The sequence below is a fragment of the Oryx dammah genome, unplaced genomic scaffold (genome assembly GCF_014754425.2).
Source record: "Oryx dammah isolate SB20612 unplaced genomic scaffold, SCBI_Odam_1.1 HiC_scaffold_2, whole genome shotgun sequence".
Classification (NCBI taxonomy): domain Eukaryota; kingdom Metazoa; phylum Chordata; class Mammalia; order Artiodactyla; family Bovidae; genus Oryx; species Oryx dammah.
The window spans coordinates 114621272-114647535 of NW_024070186.1; the positions used below are offsets into that span (position 1 = coordinate 114621272).

The 26264-nt window shown below is 35.6% G+C and overlaps 1 protein-coding gene across 1 annotated transcript in view; it reads right to left on the reverse strand.

Annotated features, from left to right (window-relative positions):
• LOC120853062 (ephrin type-A receptor 6) overlaps positions 1-26264 on the reverse strand; it is a 287861-nt gene that overhangs the window by 114583 nt on the left and 147014 nt on the right. The window contains exon 7 of the mRNA XM_040226667.1: positions 7091-7300. Within this exon, the coding sequence (XP_040082601.1) occupies positions 7091-7300 (210 nt within the window). The remainder of the gene's footprint in view (positions 1-7090; positions 7301-26264) is intronic.

Sequence of the window (26264 nt, forward strand, 5' to 3'; positions counted from 1 at the left end):
TATGTCTTCTTTGGAGAAATGTCTATTTAGTTCTTTGGCCCATTTTTTGATTGGGTCGTTTATTTTTCTGGAATTGAGCTGCAGGAGTTGCTTGTATATTTTTGAGATTAGTTGTTTGTCAGTTGCTTCATTTGCTATTATTTTCTACCATTCGGAAGGCTGTCTTTTCACTTTGCTTATATTTTCCTTTGTTGTGCAGAAGCTTTCAATTTTAATTAGATCCCATTTGTTTATTTTTGCTTTTATTTCCAGAATTCTGGGAGGTGGATCATAGAGGATCCTGCTGTGGTTTATGTCAATCTTTAACAAGTGGTGCTGGGAAAACTGGTCAACCACTTGTAAAAGAATGAAACTAGATCACTTTCTAACACTGTGTCTGACTCTTTAAGACCCAATGGACTGTAGTACTCCAGGCTCCTGTGTCCTCCACTATCTCCCAGAGTTTGCTCAAATTCATATCCACTGAGTTGGTGATGCTATCTAACCATCTCATTCTCTGCTGCTCTCCTCTTCTTTTGCCCTCAATCTTTCCCAGTATCAGGATCTTTTCCAATGAGCTGGCTCTTCACATCAGGTGGCCAAAGTACTAGAGCTTCAGCTTCAGCATCAGTCCTTCCAATGAATATTCAGGACTGATTTCCTTTATGGTTGATTGATTTGATCTTCTTGTAGCCCAAGGAACTCTCAAGAGTCTTCTTCAGCACCACAATTTGAAAGCATCAATTAATGCTTAAGTCTGACATTGTCAATTCACCCAAAGAAGTGTATGCCTCCTGGCAGAACTGTACCAGAAAACTACCATTAAGACTTTTGGTCTCTCAGCCTTGACCCAAGCCAGTGTGTATGATGTTCACTTCTTCAGCTGTTACTGGGTGTTATTGGATACTGTGGCTCTGCACTTAGCACATGTTCTCTCTGGTTTAGTGTAAAGCTTTGTTGCCCTTTCATTTCTATTGTTGTGGATTTGCTTTCTGGCATTTGAACTCAAAGTCTGGATATACTAATTCTGAAGAATATAATTTTTAAACATTAGATCATTAGAGTACCCTTTATAAAAGCTTATACTGACAAAAATTAATAAAAACTGTCAGAATTTCTGACTATGAATTAGTCCATCATATAAACACTGGTTGGCTCAAGGGCACTTTTCTCCCATTGAATTAAGGAAAACTAAAATTGGCATATTGATTTCTTTCTCTTCTGCTAATTACAGTGGTCTGCATATTTGACTGATTTCGACTGACTTCTATCATAATATTCTTATCCATCAGAGGGCAGACAGAATGAAAGCCACAATCACAGAAAACTATCCAAACTGATCACATGGATCACAGCTTTGTCTAACTCAGTGAAACTATGACCCATGCTATGTAGGGCGACCCAAGAGGGACAGGTCATGGTGGAGAGTTCTGAGAAAATGTGGTCCACTGGAGAAGGGAATGGCAAACCACTTCAGTATTCTTGCCTTGAGAATCCCAGGAACAGTATGAAAAGGCAAAAAGATATGACACTGAAAGATGACCTCCCCAGGTCGGTAGCCACCCAATATGCTACTGGAGAAGCGTGGAGAAATAGCTCCAGAAAGAATGATGGGGCCAAAGCAAAAACAGTGCACAGCTGTGGATGTGACTGGTGATGGAAGTAAAGTCCGATGCTGTAAAGAACAATATTGCATAGGAATTTGGATTGTTAGGTCCATGAATCAAGGCAAACTGGAAGAGTTCAAACAGGGGATGGCAAGAGTGAACATCATCATTTTAGGAAACAGTAAACTAAAATGGACTGGAAAGGGCAAATTTAATTCAGATGACCATTACATCTACTACCATGGGCCAGAATCCCTTAGAAGAAATGGAGTATCCCTATAGTCAACAAAAGAGTCCAAAATGCAGTACTTGGGTGCAATCTCAAAAATGACAGAAGGATCTCTGTTCATTTCCATTCAATATCACAGCAATCCTAGTCTATGTCCCAGCCAGTAATACCGAAGAAGCTGAAGTCGAACGGTTCTAAGATCTACAAGACCTTTTAGAACTAACATCAAAAAAAAAAAAAGATGTCCTTTTCATCACAGGGGACTGGAATGAAAAAGTAGGACTCAAGAGATACCTGGAGTAGCAGGCAAATTTGGCCTTGGAGTACAAAATGAAGCAGGGTAAAGGCTAACAGAATTTTGCCAAGAGAATGCATTGGTCATAGCAAACACCTTCCAACAACACAAGAGATGATTCTACATATGGACATCACCAGATAGTCAACAGTGAAATCAGATTGATTATATGGGTTGATTATAATATATATATTCAATATGTATTGATATACTGAATATATATTGATTATATTATTTGCAGCCAAAGATGGAGAAGCTCTATACAATCAGCAAAAGCAAAACAGGAGCTGACGGTGGCTCAGATCATGAATTCCTTTTGCAAAATTCAGACTTAAAATGAAGAAAGTAGGGAAAACCACTGGACCATTCAGGTATGACCAGGGTTATAAATAAATCATATATGAATTATAAATCAAATGCCTTAGATTATATAGTGGAAGTGACAAACAGATTCAAAGGATTAGATCTGATAGATAGAGTATCTGAAGAACTATGGATGGTGGTTCATATTGTACAGGAGGCAGTGATCAAAAACCAACCCCAACAAAAAGAAATGCCAACAGGCAAAAGGGTTGTCTGAAGAGGCCTTACAAATAACCGAGAAAAGAAGAGAAATGAAAGCCAAGGAGAAAAGGAAAGATATATCCATCTGAATGTAGAGTTCCAAAGAATAGCAGGAGAGATAAGAAAACCTTCCCCTGTGATCAATGCAAAGAAATAGAGGAAAACAATAGAATGGGAAAGACTAGAGAACTCTTCAAGAAAATTAGAGTAACCAAGGGAACTTTTCATGCAAGGATGAGCTCAATAAAGGACAGAAATGGTATGGACCTAACAGAAGCAGAAGATTGTAAGAAGAGGTGGCAAGAATACACAGAAGAACTGTACAAAAAAGATCTTAAGGACCAGGATAACATGATAGTGTGATCACTCACCTAGAGCCAGACATCCTGGAATGCAAAGTCAAGTGGGCCTTTGGAAGCAACACTATGAACAAAGCTAGTGGAGGTGATGGAATTTCATTTGAGCTATTTCAAATCCTAAAGATAATGCTGTGAAAGTGCTGCACTCAACATGCCAGCAAATTTGGAAAACTCAGCAGTGGCCACAGGACTGGAAAACAACAGGTTTCATTCTGATCCCAAAGAAAGGCAATGCCAAAGAATGCTCAAACGACCACACAATTGCACTCATTTCACATGCTAGCAAAGTAATGCTCAAAATTCTCCAAGCTAGGCTTCAATAGTATGTGAACTGAGAAATTCCAGATGTTCAAGCTCGATTTAGAAAAGGCAGAGGAGCCAGAGATCAAATTGCCAATATCCATTGGATCATTGAAAATACAAGAGTTCCAGAAAAACATCTACTTCTGCTTTATTGACTGCATCAAATCCTTTCACTGTGTGGATCACAACAAACTGGAAAATTCTTCAAGAGATGTTAATACCAGACCACCTTACCTGCCTCCTGAGAAATCTGTATGCAGGTCAAGAAGCAACAGTTAGAACCACACATGGAACAATGGACTAGTTTCAAACTGGGAAAGGATTATATATTGTCCTTTACAAGGATATACAAGGCTATATATTGTCACCCAGCTTATTTAACTTATATGCAGAGTACAACATGCGAAATGCCAGGCTGGATGAATCGCAAGTTGGAATTGAGTTTCCTGGGAAACTCATATCAATAACCTCAGATATGCAGATGACACCACTCTTATGGCAGAAAGCAAAGAGGAACTAAAGAACCTCTCAATGAAAGTGAAAGAGCAGAGTGAAAAAGTTGGCTTAAAACCCAACATTCAAAAAACTAAGATTATGGCATCTGGTCCCATCACTTCATGGCAAATAGATGGGGAAACAATGGAAACAGTGACAGACTTTATTTATTTTCTTCCAAAATCACTGTGGATGGTGACTGCAGCCATGAAAGTAAAAGACACTTGCTCCTTGGAAGAAAAGCTATGACAAACCTAGATAGTGTATTAAAAAGCAGAGACATTACTTTCTGACAAAACTCTGTCTAGTCAAAGCAATGGTTTTTCTAGTAGTTATGTATCAGATATGAGAGTTGGAGCATAAAGAAAGCTGAGTGTCGAAGAATTGATGTTTTTGAACTGTGGTGTTGGAGAAAGACTCTTGAGAGTCCCTTGGACTTCAAGGAGATCCAACCAGTTAATCCTAAAGGAAATCAGTCCTGAATATTCATTGGAAGGACTGATGCTGAAGCTGAAGTTCCAATACTTTGGTCACCTGATGTGAAGAAAAGACCCTGATGCTGGGAAAAATTGATGTCAGGAGGAGAAGTGGACCACACAGGATGATATGGTGGTGTCCATCACTGACTCGATGGACATGAGTTTGTGCATGCTCCAGGATTTGATGATGGCCAGGGAAGCCTGGCATGCTGCAGTCCACGGGGTCACAAAGAGTCAGGCAGGACTGAGTGACTGAACTAAACTGAATTACAAAGTTTTGTATATTTGACTGATTTCAACTGACTGCTATCATAATATCTGTTGAGTAAGAATTGCTTTTCTGGAAGAGTCAGTTTATTATTTGTCCCAAATGGCAAAGTTCCTTTCTTAGTGATGAATTTGGCTTATCAAGCCAGGATTTTATTGTTTTTCATTCTTCCAAGGTTTATTTGTTCACCACCTTTTTGTTGAAAAAGTTATTTAAATCTTCACATTATAGTCTTCTGATAACATAGCTATTTTTCTCCTGTTTTTCTTTATATTTAGGCTGCTGAATTACATTTACCTAGAGGAAACTGTCATTTTCTTTTCTTGAGTTTTTCATTAAAATTCTGTGCAGAAACCTGTCCTTATTTCTCTTTATGCTAACGATATGTAGCTTGGTGGGAGCTAGTAGGTTTCATGGTCCTGTACCCAGGAGTGACTTTGTGCCTGAAGCTGTCATATCACTTCCATTCTTTGCTTCGTTAAATCTTAAGGAACAATTGAAGTACAAGTTATTCTTCAGGTTGGCCTGGTTCATCTACACAGACTTAGTGTAATTTGCATTTTACCACATGGTATTAATATCTTAGCACAGTCTCATTTCTACCATTGATGACTTGATGGACAGAGAATCTTGTGATAGGCTCTCAAAGAATAACACTTTATTTTTCAAAATAAAAAAATCAAAAATATTTCTCGCCACAGGTTCTTTTATTTAGTGCATTGGATATCATATGATTTTAAATGAAAGTGTTTAAAAGATTTTACTGCATAACTTTTAAAAGTAACTCTTTTATTTAAAAAAGATAGAAGTGAGTGAAAATTCATATTATGTTTTACTAGCAGGTAAGCATTATTGGATACAACTGAGCGACTTCACTTTCACTTTTCACTTTCATGCATTGGAGAAGGAAATGGCAACCCACTTTGGTGTTCTTGCCTGGAGAATCCCAGGGACAGGGGAGCCTGGTGGGCTGCCATCTATGGGGTCACACAGAGTTCGACATGACTGAAGTGACTTAGCAGCTTAGCAGCCAGCATCATCTCCAGGCAAATCTCAATTATTTATGCCAAAGTGCTTAAAGGCAGAATACTGAATGATCTAAAATACTTTTATCTCACTTTCATTAAAAATATCCACTCTTAAAGCTGGACATGTCTTAAGATTTAAAAATTCACATCAAAAAGTCAACTTAGAAACACTTGAATGAGGTAAAGGAGGAAGCATTCTTAGATCTCCCCCAGCTGTATGAAACACATGCTCCTCATGCTCCTCCATTATTTGCTTTAAATATCTCCAAGTTGGGCATAGCGCATGTCTTCTTTAATTAATTCCATGTTGGCATGGAGTGACTTTTTTCATATCTTATGCAGACTAGGGGAGGTTAAGAGTTGGAGCTTAAAGAGATTTTACTAATGCAAAGTAAATAGAATTAAGATATTAAAAGAACTGTGATTATGCAGGTTATGTATTGTCAATAGTGAGACTCAATAGTTCAACTAGGAAAGTCCTTATTAGGAAATACCACTATCAAGGAGAAAAGCAAAGTTTGTTTTGGATGATACAAAGTGAACACAATTGAAAGTCAGAACCAAGGAATTTTATAAGTTTTACAGATACTGTGATAAAATGATTTTTCCATTTCGTTTTGGTCTTTAAAATAGAAGAAATGGAGCTACTCATTCTAATTAAAAGAAAAAAAAAACACCTCTGAATAGTAACTGCCATTATTGTCATTGTCGTTGTTTAGTTGATAAGTTGTGTTTGACTCTTTGCAGTCTCATGGACTGGGCAAGAATACTGGAATGGGTTGCCATTTCCTTCTCCAGGGGATCTTCCCCACCCAGGGATCGAACCCATGTCTCCTGTAACAGCACACAGATTCTTTATTACTGAGCAGTCTGAGAAGACCAACTGCCATTATTCCATATCTTAAATAAAACATATCACTTAAAACAGACACGTGTGAGCCATAATATATCTTTTAATGTTCTTTTTAGGTAAATATGACCTCATTTCCATAATTGAGAGCAGAGAAGCATAACATTTTCTATGTAAGTTTAAGACTGGTTGCTTAGCAATATTCAAATGAGAGCAAGTCCCTCCTCTAGAAGTGGGTATAAAACAGTTGTCCATGTAAATGTGTGTAAGATTCAGTGAAGGAAGAGATTTCCTAGCACTTAAGTATAACCAGATATGAGACCATGTAGTCAAATGAGAGCAATCTAAACTCAGTAAATATTGTGCAGATTAAATTATCTACAAATCACTAATTGTATATATATCATTAGGTATGTTCCATAATCATCCCTGCCAACCTCTCCTCATGAAGTGCCTGGTAGGCTCTTTATAGAATTGGCATGGAAAACCAATGTCTCTCAGTTCTTGTCTAGATCCTATTTTGGGGCACTTTTTCCTTCTGTCTTTAGACCATAATACAAACTGGAATTACTCTAATAACATTGCAAAAAATAAAAGTAAACAAACTATACTTGAAAAGGATGGATAAACTTACAGTTGTTGTATAAGCAGCTTCTGGATCATCTTCCAGCACTCGGGAGAGACCGAAATCAGAAACTTTGCATACTAAGTTGCTGTTGACCAATATATTCCTAGCTGCTAGATCTCGGTGAACATAACCCATATCAGAAAGATACTTCATTCCTGATGCAATGCCTCGGAGCATACCGACCAACTGGATGACTGTGAAGTGACCATCATGTTTCTGAAAGAGAATCACAGTTATTTATGTTAGTTTATTTTATTATAGTGTGGGTGCATGCACACATTCCTGTGTTCCTGTTTATGTAGGGGTGTGTGTGTGTGTGTGTGTGTGTGTGTGTGTGGTGTATTGAATGAAACCCTTGATTTTATTTTACTGGATCCAATTTAATGTAAGCACCAAGTCTGCTGATCATCTTGTTCATAACAAAAGTAAAAATCTGTTTGAGATTTAAAGGAAAGGAAAACCTAGATTGAAGTGATAAAGGGGGAAAAACAAAGGAGAGAAGAAAATCATCCAAATTAACTTCCAGAAAAGATGATTTCAAAAACTCTAAGTAACAAAAGGGAACTAAATTTAAATAAGATAATAGCAACGACTTCTAACAAAAAAGAATTCACTTTCCAGGGTAGTTAGCTCCTAACCAGCTGTGAGTGCGTGTGTGTGTGTGTGTGTGCATGTGTGTGTGTGCGTGCGTGTGTGCATGTGTGCGTGCGTGTGCATGTGTGCGTGCGTGTGTGTGCATGTGTGTGTGTGTGTGTGTGTGTGTGCCCAATCATGTCTGACTCTGTGTGACCCTATGGACTGTACAGGGTAGCAAAATCTGGGATTGGATGAAAGTTATGTGATTGCTGGAAATTGTGAAAAATGATCAAAGAAAAATAAAAATCGATTGCATAAACAAGTTTAGGAAAGTTGTAGGACAATGAAAACCACATGCAAACAGAAAATAACTTGATTTTCCTAATCTTTCCTTACAGAGTTGACCCTTAAACAAAGGTGTGGACTGCACAGTTCCACTTATACCTATACTTTTTTCAGCAAATACCTAGTTGGCCCTCTGCATCTGCAAGTTCCGCCGGCTTGCACCATTGTGTACAGTACAATGTTTATGGTTCTGGGTTGATTGTATCAGAAGATATAGAATTCTCGGATACAAAGGGCTGACTATGGAACTTCAGCATCTGTATATTTTTGTATCTGAGGTGGGTCTTGGAACCAGTTCCCTGTGGATATCCAGGGACAACTGTACAGAGCAAATGGAAAGAAAAGTTGGCAGTTGACTGAAAACAGGACTATTTTAGTTCTCAGGAAAATTAAAAGAAATATGAATAAAAAGCCAAGCACAGCAGTGGTATATAGTAATCAATCCTCTGACTAACTATGCCTCTCACCTTGATTTAAAACTATATTTTAACTGAAGTGTAATTGATTTACAATATTGTGTTCGTCTCAGTAGTATAGGATAATGATCTAGTATTTTTGCAAATTATACTCCACTACGGGCTTCCCTTGTGGCTCAGCTAGAAAAGAATCTGCCTGCATTGCAGGAGACCTTGTTCGATCCCTGGTTTGAGAAGATCCCCTGGAGAAGGGAAAGGCTACCTAGTGCAGTATTCTGGCCTGGAGAATTGCATGGACTGTATAGCCTATAGGGTTGCAAAGAGTCGGACACAACTGGGTGACTTTCACTTTCTTTCACTTTTATACTTCACTTTAGGTTATTGCAAGATGAAAGATATACAGTATATTCTTGTTGCTTATGTATCTTATAAATAGTAGTTTGTATATATTAATCCCATACCCCTAATTTGTCCCTTTGCCCCTGCACTAATTCTTCCCTTTAATAACCACAAGCAAGTTTTTGAAATAATTTTTTTTAAATAAACAAAATTCAACTGTCATTCATGTAAGCAGTGTGCACCAGTAAGACCTGAGACAAATACTATGGTACAAACGTAGAGAAAATGAATATAAAAATATTTTAAGTTTAATTAAAATATCACATACTGTTTTAATTAATTAATGCATACTGTTCTAGTTAATTATTTGGAGATTGTTGTCATTAATGGGGTTATAGAGAAGTGAGATTCTCAAATTGGTTTTATATATCAGATAACATTTATTTATGAATGATACTAAAATTAATATTTATTAAGTGACCAGAGGACTATATTACCTTATACAAGGTGGTAGAGGCATACATAACAATATCTCAAAATTTGCAAAGTTAAAGAATTTTTCATGGTTATGTGATTTAAACTGTAGAGTAGGTTAAACATTGGGATGAATTGACCATATCACAGTGATGTGGTCTCTGCTACAATGATGATTCATTGGCCAGTTAAGTGAATAAACTTATACAACAAACAAAAAAACTTCATCTTACTACAACAACTTACATCCCTGATAGTTCTATGATAATATCTCCCAAATCAAGTGGAGAGTAAGGAAAAAAAACCTTTCATAAAAGAAACAGTCTACAGCAAGTGTATCCCATTTAAGCAGGAGCTTCTGTATAATTAATGTATAAAAGATAACCTAACAAAGAAAGTCTTTGCTGTTATTAGGTCTTTATGTTTCTGATCCATCTTCTTAGACAGTGCACAATTAGATGAAATCTGCCTCTTCTATCATGTACCTTACTTACCTCTCCTCCATTAGGAATCTCAAAGCCTTTGAAAGCATTCATTCTTTTGGCCTAGAAAGAGTTACACTATTTTTAAAGAGAGGTTCTTTTACATATCAGTCAATTGCCTGGTATCACAGTTCTTGTCGAGGCAGAATTTCTGTATAGTAGGAAATGTTAATAATAGATGATCTGAAGACTAGAGTGTGTGTTAGTTTCCCTATCTGTATAATAAGAATGCATGCATGCTTAGTTGCTCAGTTGTGTCTAACTCTTTGTGATTCCATGGACTGTAGCCCACCAGACTCCTCTGTCCGTGGGGTTCTCTAGGCAAGAATACTGGAGGGGGTTGCCATTTTCTATGCCAGGGCATCTTCCCAACCCAGGGATCATACCCAAGTCTTCTGCATTGCAGGCAAATTCTTTACTATTTGAGCCGCCACTGAAGCCCTACAATAAGAATACTATAATCTAACTAAGAGTTGTAGTGAGAATCACATACAAGACAAGCAACACAGCTCATCACTTATTTCAATAATACCTGGTATTAAAAAAACATAAAATCATATGTAGTTTTTGCAACTTTAATAAAATTCAGAAAACTCTCCACTCACTTTCATGAAAAATCAAGGCAAAAGAAACTCCTACATCATAAGGAGAGAGAGCTACTCAGTGCTAGGTTGAAATTTAATTTCCTATCTTGTTCTGAGGGTGGCACAAAGTATCAAGTTATTTCTTTTAAAAAAAAGACTTTTTTAGAGCACTTTTAAGTTCAAAGCAAAATTAAGAGGATGATACAGAGATTTCCCATATACCTTCTCCTTCAACACACACATGATCTTACCACACATGATTATCAACATCCTTTACCAGAATGGTACATTTGTTACAATTAATGAACCTCCAACAACAAATCATAATCACCTGAAGTCCACGGTTTGAACATTAGGATTCATTCTTGGTGTTGCACATTCTATAGGTTTGGACAAAGTTATAATGACATGTACTCACTGTTACAATATCACATAGTGTTTACATATAGTAACATGTATCAATAACAGTATTTTCACTGCTCTAAAAACTCTCTGTGTTCCATCTGTTCATTACTCCTGCCACTCCCTCCCTCGCCAACACTTATTTTTTCATGGTTTTATAGTTTTGTCTTTTCCAGATGTCATACATTTGGAATTAGTATGTAACCTTTCAGATTCTTTAACTTAGTAATATACATTGATGATTTCTGCATGTCTTTTCATAGCTTGAGATCTCATTATTTTTATTGGTGGGTAATATTCCATTGTCTGGATATGCAGTTTATTTACCCATATACTTACTGAAGGACATCTTGAATACTTCTAAGTTTTGGCAATTATAAACAAAGCTGATATAAACATTTCCATTTATTGACTGTTTATGCAGGTCAAGAAGCAACAGTTAGAACTGGACATGGAACAACAAACTGGTTCCAAATTGGGAAAGGAGTATGTCAAGGCTGTATATTGTCACCCTGCTTATATAACTTATATGCAGAGTACATCATGAGAAATTCTGGGGTGCATGAAGCAAAAGCTGGAATTAAGATTGCTGGGAGAAATATCAATAACCTCAGATATGCAGATGACACCACCCTTATGGCAGAAAGTGAAGAACTAAAGAGCCTCTTGATGAAAGTGAAAGAGAAGAGTGAAAAACTTGGCTTAAAACTCAACATTCAGAAAACAAAGATCATGGCATCTGGTCCTATCATTTTATGGCAAATAGATGGGGAAACAGTGGAAACAGTGACAGACTTTATTTTTGGGGACTCCAAAATCACTATAGATGGTGACTGCAGCCATGAAATTAAAAGACTCTTGCTCCTTGGAAGAAAAGCTATGACCAATCTAGACAGCATATTAAAAAGCAGAGACATTACTTTGCAAAGGTCTATCTAGTCAAAGCTATGGTTTTTCCAGTAGTCATGTATGGATGTGAGAGTTGGACCATAAATAAGGCTGAGTGCCTAAGAATTGATGCTTTTGAGCTGTGGTGTTGGAGAAGACTCTTGAGAGTTCCTTGGACTGCAAGGAGATCCAACCAGTCTATCCTAAAGGAAATCAGTCCTGGATATTCATTGAAAGGACTGATGCTGAAGCTGAAATTCCAATATTTTGGCCACCTGATGCTAAAAATTGAGTCATTTGAAAAGACCCTGATGCTGGGAAGGATTGAAGGCAGGAGGAGAAGTGGAAGACAGAGAATGAGATGGTTGGATGGCATCACCAACTCGATGGACATGAGTTAGAACAAGCTCTGGGAGTTGGTGATGGACAAGGAAGCCTGCCATGCTGCTGTCCATAAGGTCTCAAAGAGTCAGATACGATTGAGCGGCTGAACTGACTGAACTGAGTAGTTAATACAGCTGCAGGTTTTTATATGGACATAAGTTTTCACCTCCTTTCATTGCATATCTAGGAGGACAATACCTGGATTGTATGGTAAGCGTATGGTTAGCTTTGTAAGAAACTGCCAAACTGTCTTCCCACGTGGCTGTACCATTTTGCATCCCACCAACAAAGGGCTTTTCCTGCTGCTCCATATCCTCACCAACATTTGGTGTTGTTACTGTGACTAAATTTGGCCATTTTAATAAGAGCACAGTGGTATCTGATTTTAATTTTTTTTCTCTAACATCATGTAATGTGGAAATCCTTTTCACATCCTTATCTGCTATAAGGTGGAATGGATGAAAGAATTGATCCAAATTGATCACTGGAACAGAATAGAGAGTCTTCCATGAACACAGCTGATTGGTCCTTGACATAGGAGCAAAAGAAATACCATAGAGAAAAAAACAGTCTTTTCAAAAAATGGCATTGGAACAATTGGACATACACATGTGAAGAAAAAAAAAAGCTTATTAGTCTAGGTTTTTTGGTCAATTCTTTCATATTTTCTATGTAGATAACATGTCATCTGTGAATAAAGACTATATCCCCCCTCACACTTCTTGTCTTATTGCATTAGGTAGCACTTCCAGTATGATACTGAAAATCAGTAGTGGGAGGGACCATCCTTGCATGTTCCTGATCTTAGTGGGGCAGCTTTAAGTTTTTTACAATTCAGTATGATGTTAGCTGTTGGGTTTTTCGGTAAATAGTCTTTATCAAGTTTAGAATCCTTTATTCCTACTTTACTGAGTTTTTATCATGAGATGGCATTAGATTGTGCCAAATGCTTTTTATTTATCTGTTGTTATGATCATGTGATGAGTAACAAGTGATTTTTGAGAGTTAAACCAGTCATGCATATTGAGGTAAATCCCACTTGGTTGTGTAATTTATTTACAGTGTTGGCTATAATTTGCTAAAATTTTGTTCAAAGTTTTTTCTTAACAGCTTTATTGAAACATAATTCACAAACCATATAATTTATGCTTTTAAAGTATACAATACACTTCTCTTTTAGTTTATTCATAGAGTGTGTAACCATCATCATTTTAGAACTTTTTCATCATTTCTCCCCCAAATCCCATAGTCACTAGCACTTACTCTCCATCTCCCCCAACTCCTTCCACCAGTCATAGGCAACTACTCTTAAACTTTCTATCTCCTTAGATTTGTCTATTTCAGGTATTTCATATAAATGGTTTCACACAATATGTCTTTTTTGGCAGTCTTTTTTCACTTAGTTTAACATTTCAAGGTCCATTTGTATTATAGCATATATCAGTATTTCATCATTTTTAATGAAGAATAATATATTAATTTTGTTTATTTATTCATCAGTGGCGGACATTAGAGTCACTTCCACTATTTGGTTATCATGCAAGATATTTTTTTGTTACACTTTCACACTTTTTTTAAAAAAATAAATTTAAGTTTTACTCTCTTAGCAGATTTCAGTTATACAATACAGTTAGCAACTATAGTCACCATGTTATACGTTAGATCCTCAGAACTTATTCATCATATACCTGATAGTTTGTGACCTTTTACAAACCTTTTCCTATTTTCCATCCCCACCAACCCCTGAAAACCAGTTTTCTACTCTCTGTTTCTATGAATTCAACTTTTTCCTTTTTGATGCCACATATAAATGATACCATACAGTATTTACCTTTCTCTGACTTATTTCACTCGGCATAATGTCCTCCAAGCTCACCCACATTGTGCCAAATGGCAGGTCTTTCTTCTTTTATTAAGGCTGAATAGTATTTCAGTATATTATATTCCAAATTTTCTGAATCCATTCATCCATTGACAGATACTTTGGCTGTTTCCATATTCTGGCTGTTGTGAATAATGCTTCTATGAACATGGGAGTAGATATATCTTCAAGATAATAGTTTAGTTTCCTTTGGATATATATCCAGAAGTGAGATAGACAGACTATATGGTAGTTCTATTTATAATTTCTTTTTTTTTTCTTTAAGGAACTCTAGGTTTTTTTTTTCTTTCTTTCTTTTTTATTTTACTTTACAATTCTGTATTGGTTTTGCCATACTGTTTTTCACAGTAGTAGTACCAATTTATATTCCCACCAACATTGTACAAGGGTTTTCTTTTCTCCACAACCTTGCCAGGATTTTTACTTTTGTCTTTTTGATAACAAACATCCTTACAGCTGTGAGGTGATATTTCACTGTGGTCTGCATTTCCCTGATGATTTGTGACGTTGAGCATCTTTACATCTATCTGATGGCTATTTGGATGTCTTCTTTGGAAAAATATGGATTTAAAAACTGCCCATTTAAAAACTGGATTGTTTGTTTGTTTGTTTGTTTTGTTACTATCATGACAATGCTGGCTTTGTACAATGAATCTAGGCATTCTCCCTTTTATATTTTACATAAGTTACTTTAAAATTATTTTAACTATTCTTATCACCAACATTTGAAAAGACTTGAATTAACTGCTTTTATATCAGCATCAGAGCAATCATAGTTCTAATAACTACACAAGGCATCATTAAAAATGAGATTTTGGTGTTTGAAAAGAATATAAACTACTTTTTCCATGTTCTATGATGGGTCTATACAATGTAGTATGTTTATTTCTATTTTACATGGCCAAGATCTTTTCCTGACATCCATAAGGTTAAAAGTATTTTTATAAGTGAACTAAGATATGCAGCTGCCTATTTTTCACCTTTTGATGTTTTCACTAGTGGTACACAACTCTGGTGCATAAAAGTTCAGGAGTCTTAACATGAATCAAGGTAACGCTTATACTAGTATTCTCATATTGTTCTCTGCTACACGAACAGCAACAAGAAAGATAATTTTATATAAGAATGTACTTGGTGAAACAATAAAACTCATTTTGTTAAATATTGATTCTTGATTATGTATCTCAGGATCAACATCTGTGGGGCATAGAAAAGAGCTGACAGGAATAAGGGAGTTGATCCTGAGAGTTCTCCCCAATAAAGCTCCTTCAAACAAATCTTTTAAGAATCTCTTTCCCAGGGAACCCACCTTGTAACAATATCTATCTATCTATTTGTCTATCTATCTGCTATTTATAAAATGTGTGCCTGATTAAAGAGAAGCTCTCAAAATAGCTGTATATTCTTTGGGAATTCACAAACATCAATTATTACCATATTTTATATGGAAAAAATATCTAACATTCCTTAAATAATACACACCAATAACAGTTATAAGCTCATTAGAAGTATTATCTCATTTAATCCTTGAAACAACTCTGATATAATAGTAGTTACCGTCTCTATCTTCTAGATGATCAAACATAAGGGCAAAGAGATTTAATAACCTAGTAGATGGTGAAGTCAGGATTTGAATCCAGGTACAGCTTACATAATTATAATTCTAGAGCTTATATATGTGAATTCCAAACCTTCTACTATTAATTGGAGTTATCTGAAAAACTGTTGGCCCCAAGTGTGCCAGAGTGACCCAGTCTGGGCTAGTTTAGGCAGCTTAACTTAGTTCAATAAATCAAGGTACACAATAAACAAACAGCACTCCAGATGAAACCAACAAATAAGGATCTATTTATCTATGTGTAGTTGAAAGGAATAGGCTCACTTATTCATCCGTGAGGTAGGCAAAAATCTATTTCTCTACAAATGATGCAACTCTCTCCTTCAACAAAATCTATATTCTTTTTTCTAGTCCTTGTTAACATAAGCCTTCTCAAGTATGGTTTAGGATATAGTGGTTTTCTTGAATAAGGTACATGGTTGATAAATAACCATCTGAATAAATAACTGAATTAAATAACCTTTGATACTATCTAGTAGTACACCGGTTGCTATTGCTACATTATTCCTATGGCCTTGTATAAAAAAAAGTTATTTTTTTTTAAGGTAGGACAGTGGTTTTCTTCCTTTTATGCAGCAGTCCTATCACAGCATCCACTATATGCCATGCCTTGTGTCAGCACTCAGTAAATATTAATTCAAATTGAATTGAATTGTTTATGAGGGGAGGAGAAAAATGTGAGAGTGCTGAGATTTAATATCTTTGGGCTGCCTTCTAGAGATTAATCAAAAAGAAACTATGAATTTTTTTTATGACATATAGTTTTTTTCCCCAGGAAGACAGATTCAAATGAAAGAGAGTGAATGTGGCATATTTACACACTGCATCTCAGAGCTTAGTAGCTGGAATTCAGTTTGTCTTCATTCTTCTTTTCCTTTGCTCTCTCAGCCTGACTGTTGAGAAACACGGAGCTTAACCTCTAAGTGACAGAGAGGGTGAGCCTGATTAGAAGGTGGTTTCTGAAAGCTGCATATAATATCTGTTACTTCTGAAAGCTGCAGAGCTGCATACAACCTCCTCTCAGACTCTGGAACACAACATTTCCCAATCTGAGCCGTGACTGGCACATCACATTGTCTCCACAGTAATACAATCTCTTGTTGATGGTTTTCACAGCCCAATCTTGTGGGTTGTGCCCCACAGACACTGTAAAGCCTCTCAGTGTCCATTCATCCTAGGTTAAGCTCAAGTACTTAGTTTGTGCGTAGCACAAATGTAGGGTTTGAGTGCCATGTTGTCCTAAACTCATCACGTTATTATCTAACAACTTAAAAAAAAACAATATATTCAGGGTTTTTTTTGAAAATACAAATATCACTCTGTCAATCATTTGCTTAAAACTCTTCAAAGATAGAACAAAGTATAGTATTCGATACAAAGATATGGCTTTGCCTGTGTCTCTAGTTCCACATCCTATTCTGATTCAATTTTTTGATGTTTTAATTCACCACCACAACATGTTATGTTATCTAATGTGCTTTGCTTATATGGTTCCTTCTTCTAGGAACACCTTATAGTCTTTGGGCAACCAAGATTTTCATGATAAGCATCATATCTTTTGTGAGGTCCTTAATAAAATCCCAAGTTCATTCTTTCAAACAAGACTCATTTAACCTCTTCTGCAGACCAGTTATTGTGCTAATTGCTGTAATCAGAGTAAGAAGCAAAAGAGAAAGGCACCTCCTCCATTTTACCTATATTAATTTGAAAGCAGGAAAACAGAAAATAAAATTTAAACTGGGGCATGAAACACTGACTTGTGAATAGAGAACAGAAGTGGAGAGACCAATTAGGAAAATATTAAAGAAGGCTGAGCGCCAAAGAATTGATGCTTTCAAACTGTGGTGATGGAGAAGACTCTTGAGAGTCCCTTGGACTGCAAGGAGATCAAACCAGTCAATCCTAAAGGAAATCAACCCTGAATATTCATTTGAAGGACTGATGCTGAAGTGCCAATACTTTGGCCACCTGATGCAAAGAGCTGACTAATTGGAAAAGACTCTGATGCTCAGAAAGATTGAGGGCAGGAGAAGAAGGAAGTGACAGAGGATGAGATGGTTGGATGGTATCACTGACTCAATGGACATGAGTTTGAGCAAACTCAGAGAGGTAGTGAGGGACAGGGAATCCTGGCATGCTGCAGTTTATGGGGTCTCAAAGAGTCAGAGACAATTTAGCTGCTGAACAACAACAACAAAGAGTAACACAGGATAGAGAAATTGGTGATTAAAACTCAAAACTGAATGAAGTTTGAGATCTACTTTAGAGACACAGCTAGCAGGACTTGCAAGGAGTAGGGAATTGGTCAGGAAAGTGGAGGGATAAAGTTGGAAAATATTTCCTTTTATTGCTCTCAAAGCATCTTGTCTATACTAACATTAGCTAAAGCTGTGTGTGTGTTTGTGTGTGTGTGTGTGTGTGTGTGTGTGTGTCTGGCTCTCCCACTAGCTTGACCATAATCTCACTTCAATCTCAGGACCTAGCACCATGCCTGGTACTCAGTAGATATTCAACAGATACTCACTGGATTAAACTGAACTGAATTTATTTTTCTCTTAATGGACTAAGTACTTCTGGCTTTTAGTCAATAATAGAATATTTTCTTGAAATATTTTTTATGGAAAGTTAGATTTACTACAAGAGATTCTCTGAGAAAATCATGAGTAAATGACAAATACTGACTATACTTGTAAGCATCTTCACTTCTGAGTACAACCTCCAGAATTTTGTCTTTTTGCTAGAGAGTGAGGAAAAGGGGAATAAACATGTTATACAGATGTCTGCAGTATCTGTTTCTAAGTCTTCACTAGAGAATTATAGTAATGTTGAGCCCATCAACAGAATAGCCTTACAAACTATCAAAGATCTGTGGATCATAATATATATCACTGTCATCAAACATTCTTGTTGAAAAATGTGCAATACTCCTTTGAACAGAGTAAATAATTGTCATAGTGACTCAGTATCCTAAAAACATTAAACATGAATGATAAAAATATACCTAGTAGATAATAAACTACTATTCTAGAGGAGAATTAATAAAAATTGCATGTCATCATTTAACAAATATTTGCCAAGAATTCAATTCACTATGCTGTGTCTTAGTTAGCTACTATAAATAAATCAAGTTGCAAGGATTTCTTACAAAAGTGGTAAAATAAATACTGTTAGATAATGACAATTTATAATTTAAAATGAAGTGACAGAGGATGAGATGGCTGGATGGCATCACCGACTCTATAGACATGAGTTTGAGTGAACTCTGGGAGTTCGTGATGGACAGGGAGGCCTGGAGTGCTGAGATTCATGGGGTCACAAAGAGTTGGACACAACTGAGCGGCTGAACTGAACTGAACTGAACTGAATGAACATTTGGTTAATATGTATGTCAAAAGACTTTTTTGGTTTACCAACCACGAGTTATAAACAAATGGCACCAGCCTTTCAAAACAGAGTGACAAAAATAAAAGGGTGAGCTAGTTTGTAAACTTATTACTTCCAAAAATGCTGACTTGAACTACAAAATGGCTACGCAGGAAATGTACTTTACTAAGTGGTTTACAAGAGATTGAGGTATATAAACAGTGGACACTGTTAACCTCTTCCTACTTCTGTGTTGCTTGAGGACATTCTGAGAAAACTAGATGTTGAAAAAAACACAATGGTTTTCTAAGGCACTAATGATGAGAATCTCTGAAGAGTCCCAACAGAGAAGAGATGAATTCCATGGTTTTAATTGTCCCTTAGCCCAAAATATTCTCATCCATACTGTATAAATGTTCTCATTTCTTTTTTTTTTTCTAACTGAAATTTCATTATTAAAATTCTGTTTGGGCCAAATTCACAGACTCAAAAGGTGAAATGGTGGTTTCAGGGACCGGGTGAGGGGGATATAGAGAGTTACTCATCACTGTGGCTCAGCTGGTAAAGAATCCGCCTGCAATGAGGGAGACCTGGGTTCAATCCCTGGGTTGGGAAGATCCTCTGAAAAAGGGAATGGCTATCCACTCCATTATTCCGGCCTGGAAAACTCCGTGGACTCTGTAGTCCATGAGGTCACAAACAGACACTGAACCACTTTCAATGGGCATAAAGGGCTATTTAAGCAAGATAAATAAACTCTAGAGAGCTTCTGTACAATAATATACCTGTCGTGAACAATACCATATTGTATACTTAAACTTTTGTTAAGAGAGTAGATCTCATATTAAGTATTATCACCAGAATAATGTACAATGAAAAAAATTTTTGGATTTACAAGTTCATGTAAAAATGCAAAATTATCTGGGAGAATTAAAATAATATTTGTGAATCACATATTAGTATGAATTAATCTAGTTTTATATCCAGCTAAGATCTGTGACAATGAAAGAATGGGAGGAATGAAAGAATGAGGACAATTAGGATGGGGTAAACCAAGTTACAGGTAATTCTGTGAAGTAGAAAAAAGACTAGCCTGGGGATGAGAAGGATAGGAAGGGTGTGCTACCATATGGGATTTAAAACAGAAAAAATTAAACATCTGAGGATCTGAGAAGAGGATATCAAGAAAGGGGTGGATGCCGCATAAAAACGGACATTCCGCCCCACCCCTGCCAAAATAAGGCACAAAAATCTTTTCTATTTTTTATTTTTATTTTTTGAAGGAAACTACAGGTCTTCTTTGTATTGAAAGTTACATCCTTGAGCTGTATTCTGTGTTAGAGAGGCTTTTATGGATCTGCCTAGGGACTTAAGCAGAAGCTTTAAAAGAAATATTTATGGGAAAATGCGTCCTGAGTTCTCAACAATTGATTTATAAGTGACTTTGCAGAAAACAGTCCTTGGAGGATTACTTCTATAACTTAAGTTTAAAGTTAAAATTCAGTTTTTATATGTTTCTAAATCAGGAAGTTGACCATGCTATGACTTTTTAAAATGTTCTTGAATTAGAAAAAGAAGTAGCTAAGGTTATTTATAGGTCTGAAAAGACCAGATCATTCTTGTTTAAAATAACCACTGAACAAATAATAGTCAATATCTCCTTTTAACTCAAGCCTTGGTTTTTGTGACCGCCCCAGCTGAAAATCTTTTTATAATTTCTTATAGAATATTTGCTAAATCCTTCAAGGCTTTATTATTTTGTAGTAATTGTGAATTTGGACTGAAGCTAGGCCAAGTTGTATTTTTAGTTATAGAAGGGAAAGGCCACCAAGAATATAATCGGAAATTTCAATCATAAGGAAACTAAAAATGTCATCTCTAATACATGTAAAAAATCTAGGAAGAAGAGTAGATTTGTGAAACCTGACAGTTGGATTTCAAATTATCTTTTAATACTTTAAAGTGAATCTGAATATATAATATGTCTTTAAGGAGCTTTCTATTGAAATTAATTTTTTTTTTTGCTTAGATTTGTACAAAGGTAAACTACAATAGTTACTGCATGCTGCACTTAAATAAAGCCAGTACAATTTAAACTTTTTTGTTTAGCATCTAGGGGAGGGTGTAACACAGTGCCAAGATCCTGAGGAAGCATCACTGGAGTGCATCAGAATTACTGAGAAAATTTTTGCAAAATATATCTGCTTGGATGCTGCATGTGTATTTTGTAAAATCTCAGTAGGATGGAGATTTTGATTTCCAGGCATGGTTGAGAACCACAAGTTTTGAGTCTAATATTCAGTTTTGTAAATAAAAACTCTCCTGTATGGTTCAAATGAGGGGTTAGGAATGACTATAGAAGAGTTCAGGAAACTGTATTCAATTTCCCTGTGTATCACTATAGTATAAATTACCTATCAATTAAAAACTTTAATATAAAGTCCTGCATGCAAAATGAGAATTAACAGGAATATTAGAAAATGCAACATGGTATCAGATACTACAAATGACACAATACCTTTATAGTACTAAAATGTTTAAAGAGATCAATTCAGGCTATTGTATATTGATGTTCTAACTCCTAATTTAAGAATAAAAAGTTCAGTCATTGATACGCTTTGTTCCAAGTGTACTATGCTTTCATATATTTGGATGCTTACTGTCACATATTTTTAGAATAGTCTTTGGCATTAAACTGGCACAGGCGTAATAATAACATTCATTGACATGAAGTTTCACATATTTTCTTCTGAAAAAATATAATTAAAGGTATGTAATTCAACTGTAACTTTTAGAGTTTAAAGACAGATATTGGTGGATAAGTGTAATTCACTCTTTTTTCTACTGTTGAATATAAAATGAATGTGATGTGGATTAATTATGCTCTTATACCCCAGCACAAATATAACTTCACAAAACACAATTTACAAGAAAAAGTGTGCTAATAAAACACAGCTCTCATTATTAATATACAACTAGCATAAGGTAAAATGCTATCTTTACTAGATTTATAATTTGAGTACATAAATATTTAAAAGATCCCTTTAATTTTTTAAATTAATATTTGCTTTGCATTTGTTCAAGGAAAATCTTCAAATGTCTCACATTGCTTTTGGAATACTGATATGCACTTATATGTATTATTTAAATACTTACATTTGTGAGGTATACCTAGATTTTAAAAAATGGTGAACATTAAGAATATTTTTAGCCACTAGAAAAAGTAGACCAAGAAGTAACAGGAAAACAATTTTAAAATACTCAGTGGGCCTTCCTGGTGATCCAGTGGTTAAGAATCAGTCCACCTGCCAATGGAGGGATATGGGTGTTCCATACTGAGCCCATGCTCTAGAGCCTGCAAGCCACAGCTCCTGAAGCCTGTGCATGCTAGAACCCATACTCTGCAACAGGAGAAGCTAATGCAATGAAAAGTCCATGCATTGCAATAGAGGGTAGCTCCTGCTCTCCACAAGTAGAGAAAGCCCAGATAAATCAATGAAGACCCAATGCAGCAAATAAATATTTTTTAAAACCTCAAAACTAATGACATCTTCTGAAATATAATAATAATAGATAAAATTATGGAGACATTACTATATGCCAAACATTTTCTTGGAGTTTTAGGTCTATAAGATATTCATTACAATAAAGTCATAAAGTCATAACAGAAAGAAGTTAGTGCCTATTCTTAACCTTATTTTGTGGATGCCATCATCATTGAATATTCTTTTTTGCTTTAACACCTGATCCAATCCCCTGGTGAATGCTATTGACTCAATGTTCAAAATGTATCAGAGAGTCTACCATTTTCCATCAACTCAACTGCAACTATCCTAATCTAAGCCTCCATCATCTCCTTACCTGGATTATTGCAAAAGCCTCCTAATTTCCCTGTATCCATCTGTACCTCACTATAGTCTCTTCTCAGTACAACAACCAGAGCAATTGTTTTAAAACATAATCAGATTATTTTATTTTATAAAAAATGCTATTAAATAAAGAAGTAATTTTTTTGTGCTTGACATATGATACCTCAAATTTTTAAAGTATTTTATAACTATTTTTATTTGGATTGCTAGCTAATATTGCTATAAAAAAAGAAGGTTTAAAGATTTAGGGATAAACAGTTGCCAGGTAAGCGCCAATAAAAGTGTTTATGAAATGTATATGTATAGTTAGACTGTGCAGGAATAAGGTTCAGGGCTGTGCCTCATTTACACTAGAGCATTTCCTTGGAAAAGCTAGGAGAACTTACATACCAGTGAGGTCCTATCTTCTGGGCAGTCAGGCTGATGCTCCACTTTGCTGAGTCAAAATGCATTTTATTTTAAAAGGTAACACACACATATTCTTATATACCTACCCACCTCTCCTTTTCCACATTTCCATGCACATACACACTCACATACACACTTACACACAAACATGCTTACTTGACCACACCGTTGTCTGCTAATATATTTCTTAAGAAATGTCTGCAAGGATCCAAATAGTAGGTTTATGCATTCAGTGGAGTATCAAACCCAGCCAGCCACTGCCACCAGACTGTAATCTTGTACTTGGTTTGCTACCATTCCTTCATATAAAACAGGGAATTGAAGTGATTTTCAAATAGTGTGGGAGACCAAAGGGAAATCTTTTTTACCTCCAGTAAGCACAGAATGCTATTAATGAGCCGTGGATGGCTCCCCTACTACGACATGCACTTAGCTACTTCCTCCTCTCTGTGATTGCAGAAGCTGTGATTATCAAATTCTAAAGCAGTAGTTTGAAAAATGACTTGGCTTTTGAGACTATGTGGGATAGATATGTGTGTGTATATATATATAAAATCTCTGCTTGCCATGGGGAGCTGAGTATCTGCTATTGACATAAAGTTTATGAAGCACTTTGAAATTCTGAGATGAAACAGATATGATTACAAAGAAAGAATCTTAAAAAAGAGTAAAAAGGGAGTACTGACCCTAACGGAGAAGGCAACGGCACCCCACTCCAGTACTCTTGCCTGGAAAATCCCATGGACAGAGGAGCCTGGTAGGCTGCAGTCCATGGCGTCGCTAAGAGTCGGACACGACTGAGCGACTTCACTTTCACTTTTCAGTTTTCACTTTCATGCATTGGAGAAGGCAATGGCAACCCACTCCAGTGTTCTTGCCTGGAGAATCCCAGGGATGGGGGAGCCTGGTGGGCTGCCGTCTGTGGGGTCGCACAGAGTCGGACACGACTGAAGCGACTTAGCAGCAGCAGCAGCAACTGACCCTATGTTTTTTTATCCTATTCATATGATTTTTATTTTAATACTAATTCTTGTGAGGAGGGGACACAAGACCCCATGGGGAGATGGTAGTGAACTTATAAGAAGAAGTGATAAGTAATTTAAGATAAAAGAATTTAATGTGTATGAAATCATGGCTTTTGGATTCAGAGACTTGAATTTCAATCCTTGCCATTGATTGATGGCAATCCTACCCATTACAAAATGTCAGGCATTATTCTATATGCTTTACAATAATCAACTCAATCCTTACAACAACTGCATGAAGTGGATACAAGTAATATCCCCATTTTATAGATAAGTAAACAGAGGCACAGAAAAGTTAGTCACTTGCTCAAGTCACAAGGTCATAACCAGTAAGTGGCAGAGCCAAGATGAACTGAGACAGTATATGTTAAGGTTCTTATAGTATCAGTAAAAGTAGCCACATTATTTGAACATTTATTCTTTCCCAGATTGTATTGTGTCTAACCAATTGTGCATATAGCTGAAAAATATTAGTTTTTAAAATTTAAATCATGAAACTTACCACTTATAAACATGTTGTATGTTTATGAATAAATATTTTATAATATATATTTTCTTTACAACATGTTTTAATTAATTCATGATTTAGCAGGACAAAACTTACATCTGAAACTAACATTTCTCTCCTAATTTGCTTGTGGCAGTCATTTGATCCAATTTTCAGCAGCAATTTAGATGAGTATCTGTTACATTACTTGCCATTATATTCAGCTCTAGGATATAGTAGATAAAAAATCTCAAGCATCATTAGATAACAAGTCATTTTGATATGTATCTGATAAAAATGCATTTCTGGATAAACATAATGGAAGGGCATAAGTATATATGCATTTCAAATACCATAGGAGGTCCTGATAAATTATCCTAAAGTAATTTCGCACATTTACAGGAGAAATGGATACAAGCTATAAAATATATTCTGAGAATGGCTACAGAAAAGAACAAATTGTTTAGGTCCCTAAATGCCTATGAGTTTCATTTTGCCTTAAAGAGCATACTTGCTTGAGAGTATGCATTTTGTGAAGAGTATTGCTCTATAATAATTAGACGATTTTGCTGAATTCAGCTTCTGGCATTGAATCTGGACATCAAGTATAGTCAGTGTAAATATATCATCACTGTTAATATTGAGATCAGTTGGAAGAAGAAGGAATGGAATAAAGAAAAATAAATGAAAATGGGATCAAGAGAGAGAGGTAAGATAGACACAGAATTTCTCCAAATAACACTGTGCAAAAAATGAAGAAAGAATGCTTGAGATCATTTATTCACATAAAAAGTGGAGAAAAACATATAATACAATTCAAATAGCAAAAGTCAGTCTTTTTTACATGAGAAAATTGGCTATATTTCTGTAGATAAATACATATTAAGGGATACAGTGACATGCACATATGTGACCTCTGCTGGGGTGAAAAATATTTAGTCTAGTGATTATTTTTTTATATTTGTATTTTTCCCCTATCAATAAATATTTGTATAGCATATGATAGCTCTTTAAATACCAAAAATATCATAAATACATTTTGAAATATAACTTCATGGTGTCTTCTTAGTTGTGCTATTCTGTACTACCGCATAAAACAAATGAGTTTTGTATATGCCATACTGTCAAGGATAAGTCACTTTAAAAAAGAGTGCTTGAAATTTTTTTGTTCTAAAATAAATATCAGCCAGAGGTTAATTCTTTCTCATTTTGTTTTCTAAATAGCCAAATGAACTTAAGATGAACAAAGATGATAAAATCCATCTTCTCATATGAACTTGAGTCATTATTGGTAAGTATACATCAATTTAAAGGGTTCAGCACTATATATAAGGCATAAAATATTTTGCTAAATAGTTAAATATAATAAAGCAAAATGAAAGGCTATGTGAAACAACTGAGTTTCATTTAATCTCTTTCTTTATAACATCATTTGAAATATGTATATTTGATATGGCAAGTCAATTTATAGGAGAAATCAGATTATCATGTGTATATACTTCTCCATCTCAGTAGTGCTAACGTATCACAGTATCAGAGAAATGCAGCCTAGAGAAATTGCTGCTATTTTTTATGGAAGAATCCATGAATAACATTATGGAAAAATTAATTTATGATAAATGTTTTAAATCTAGAACT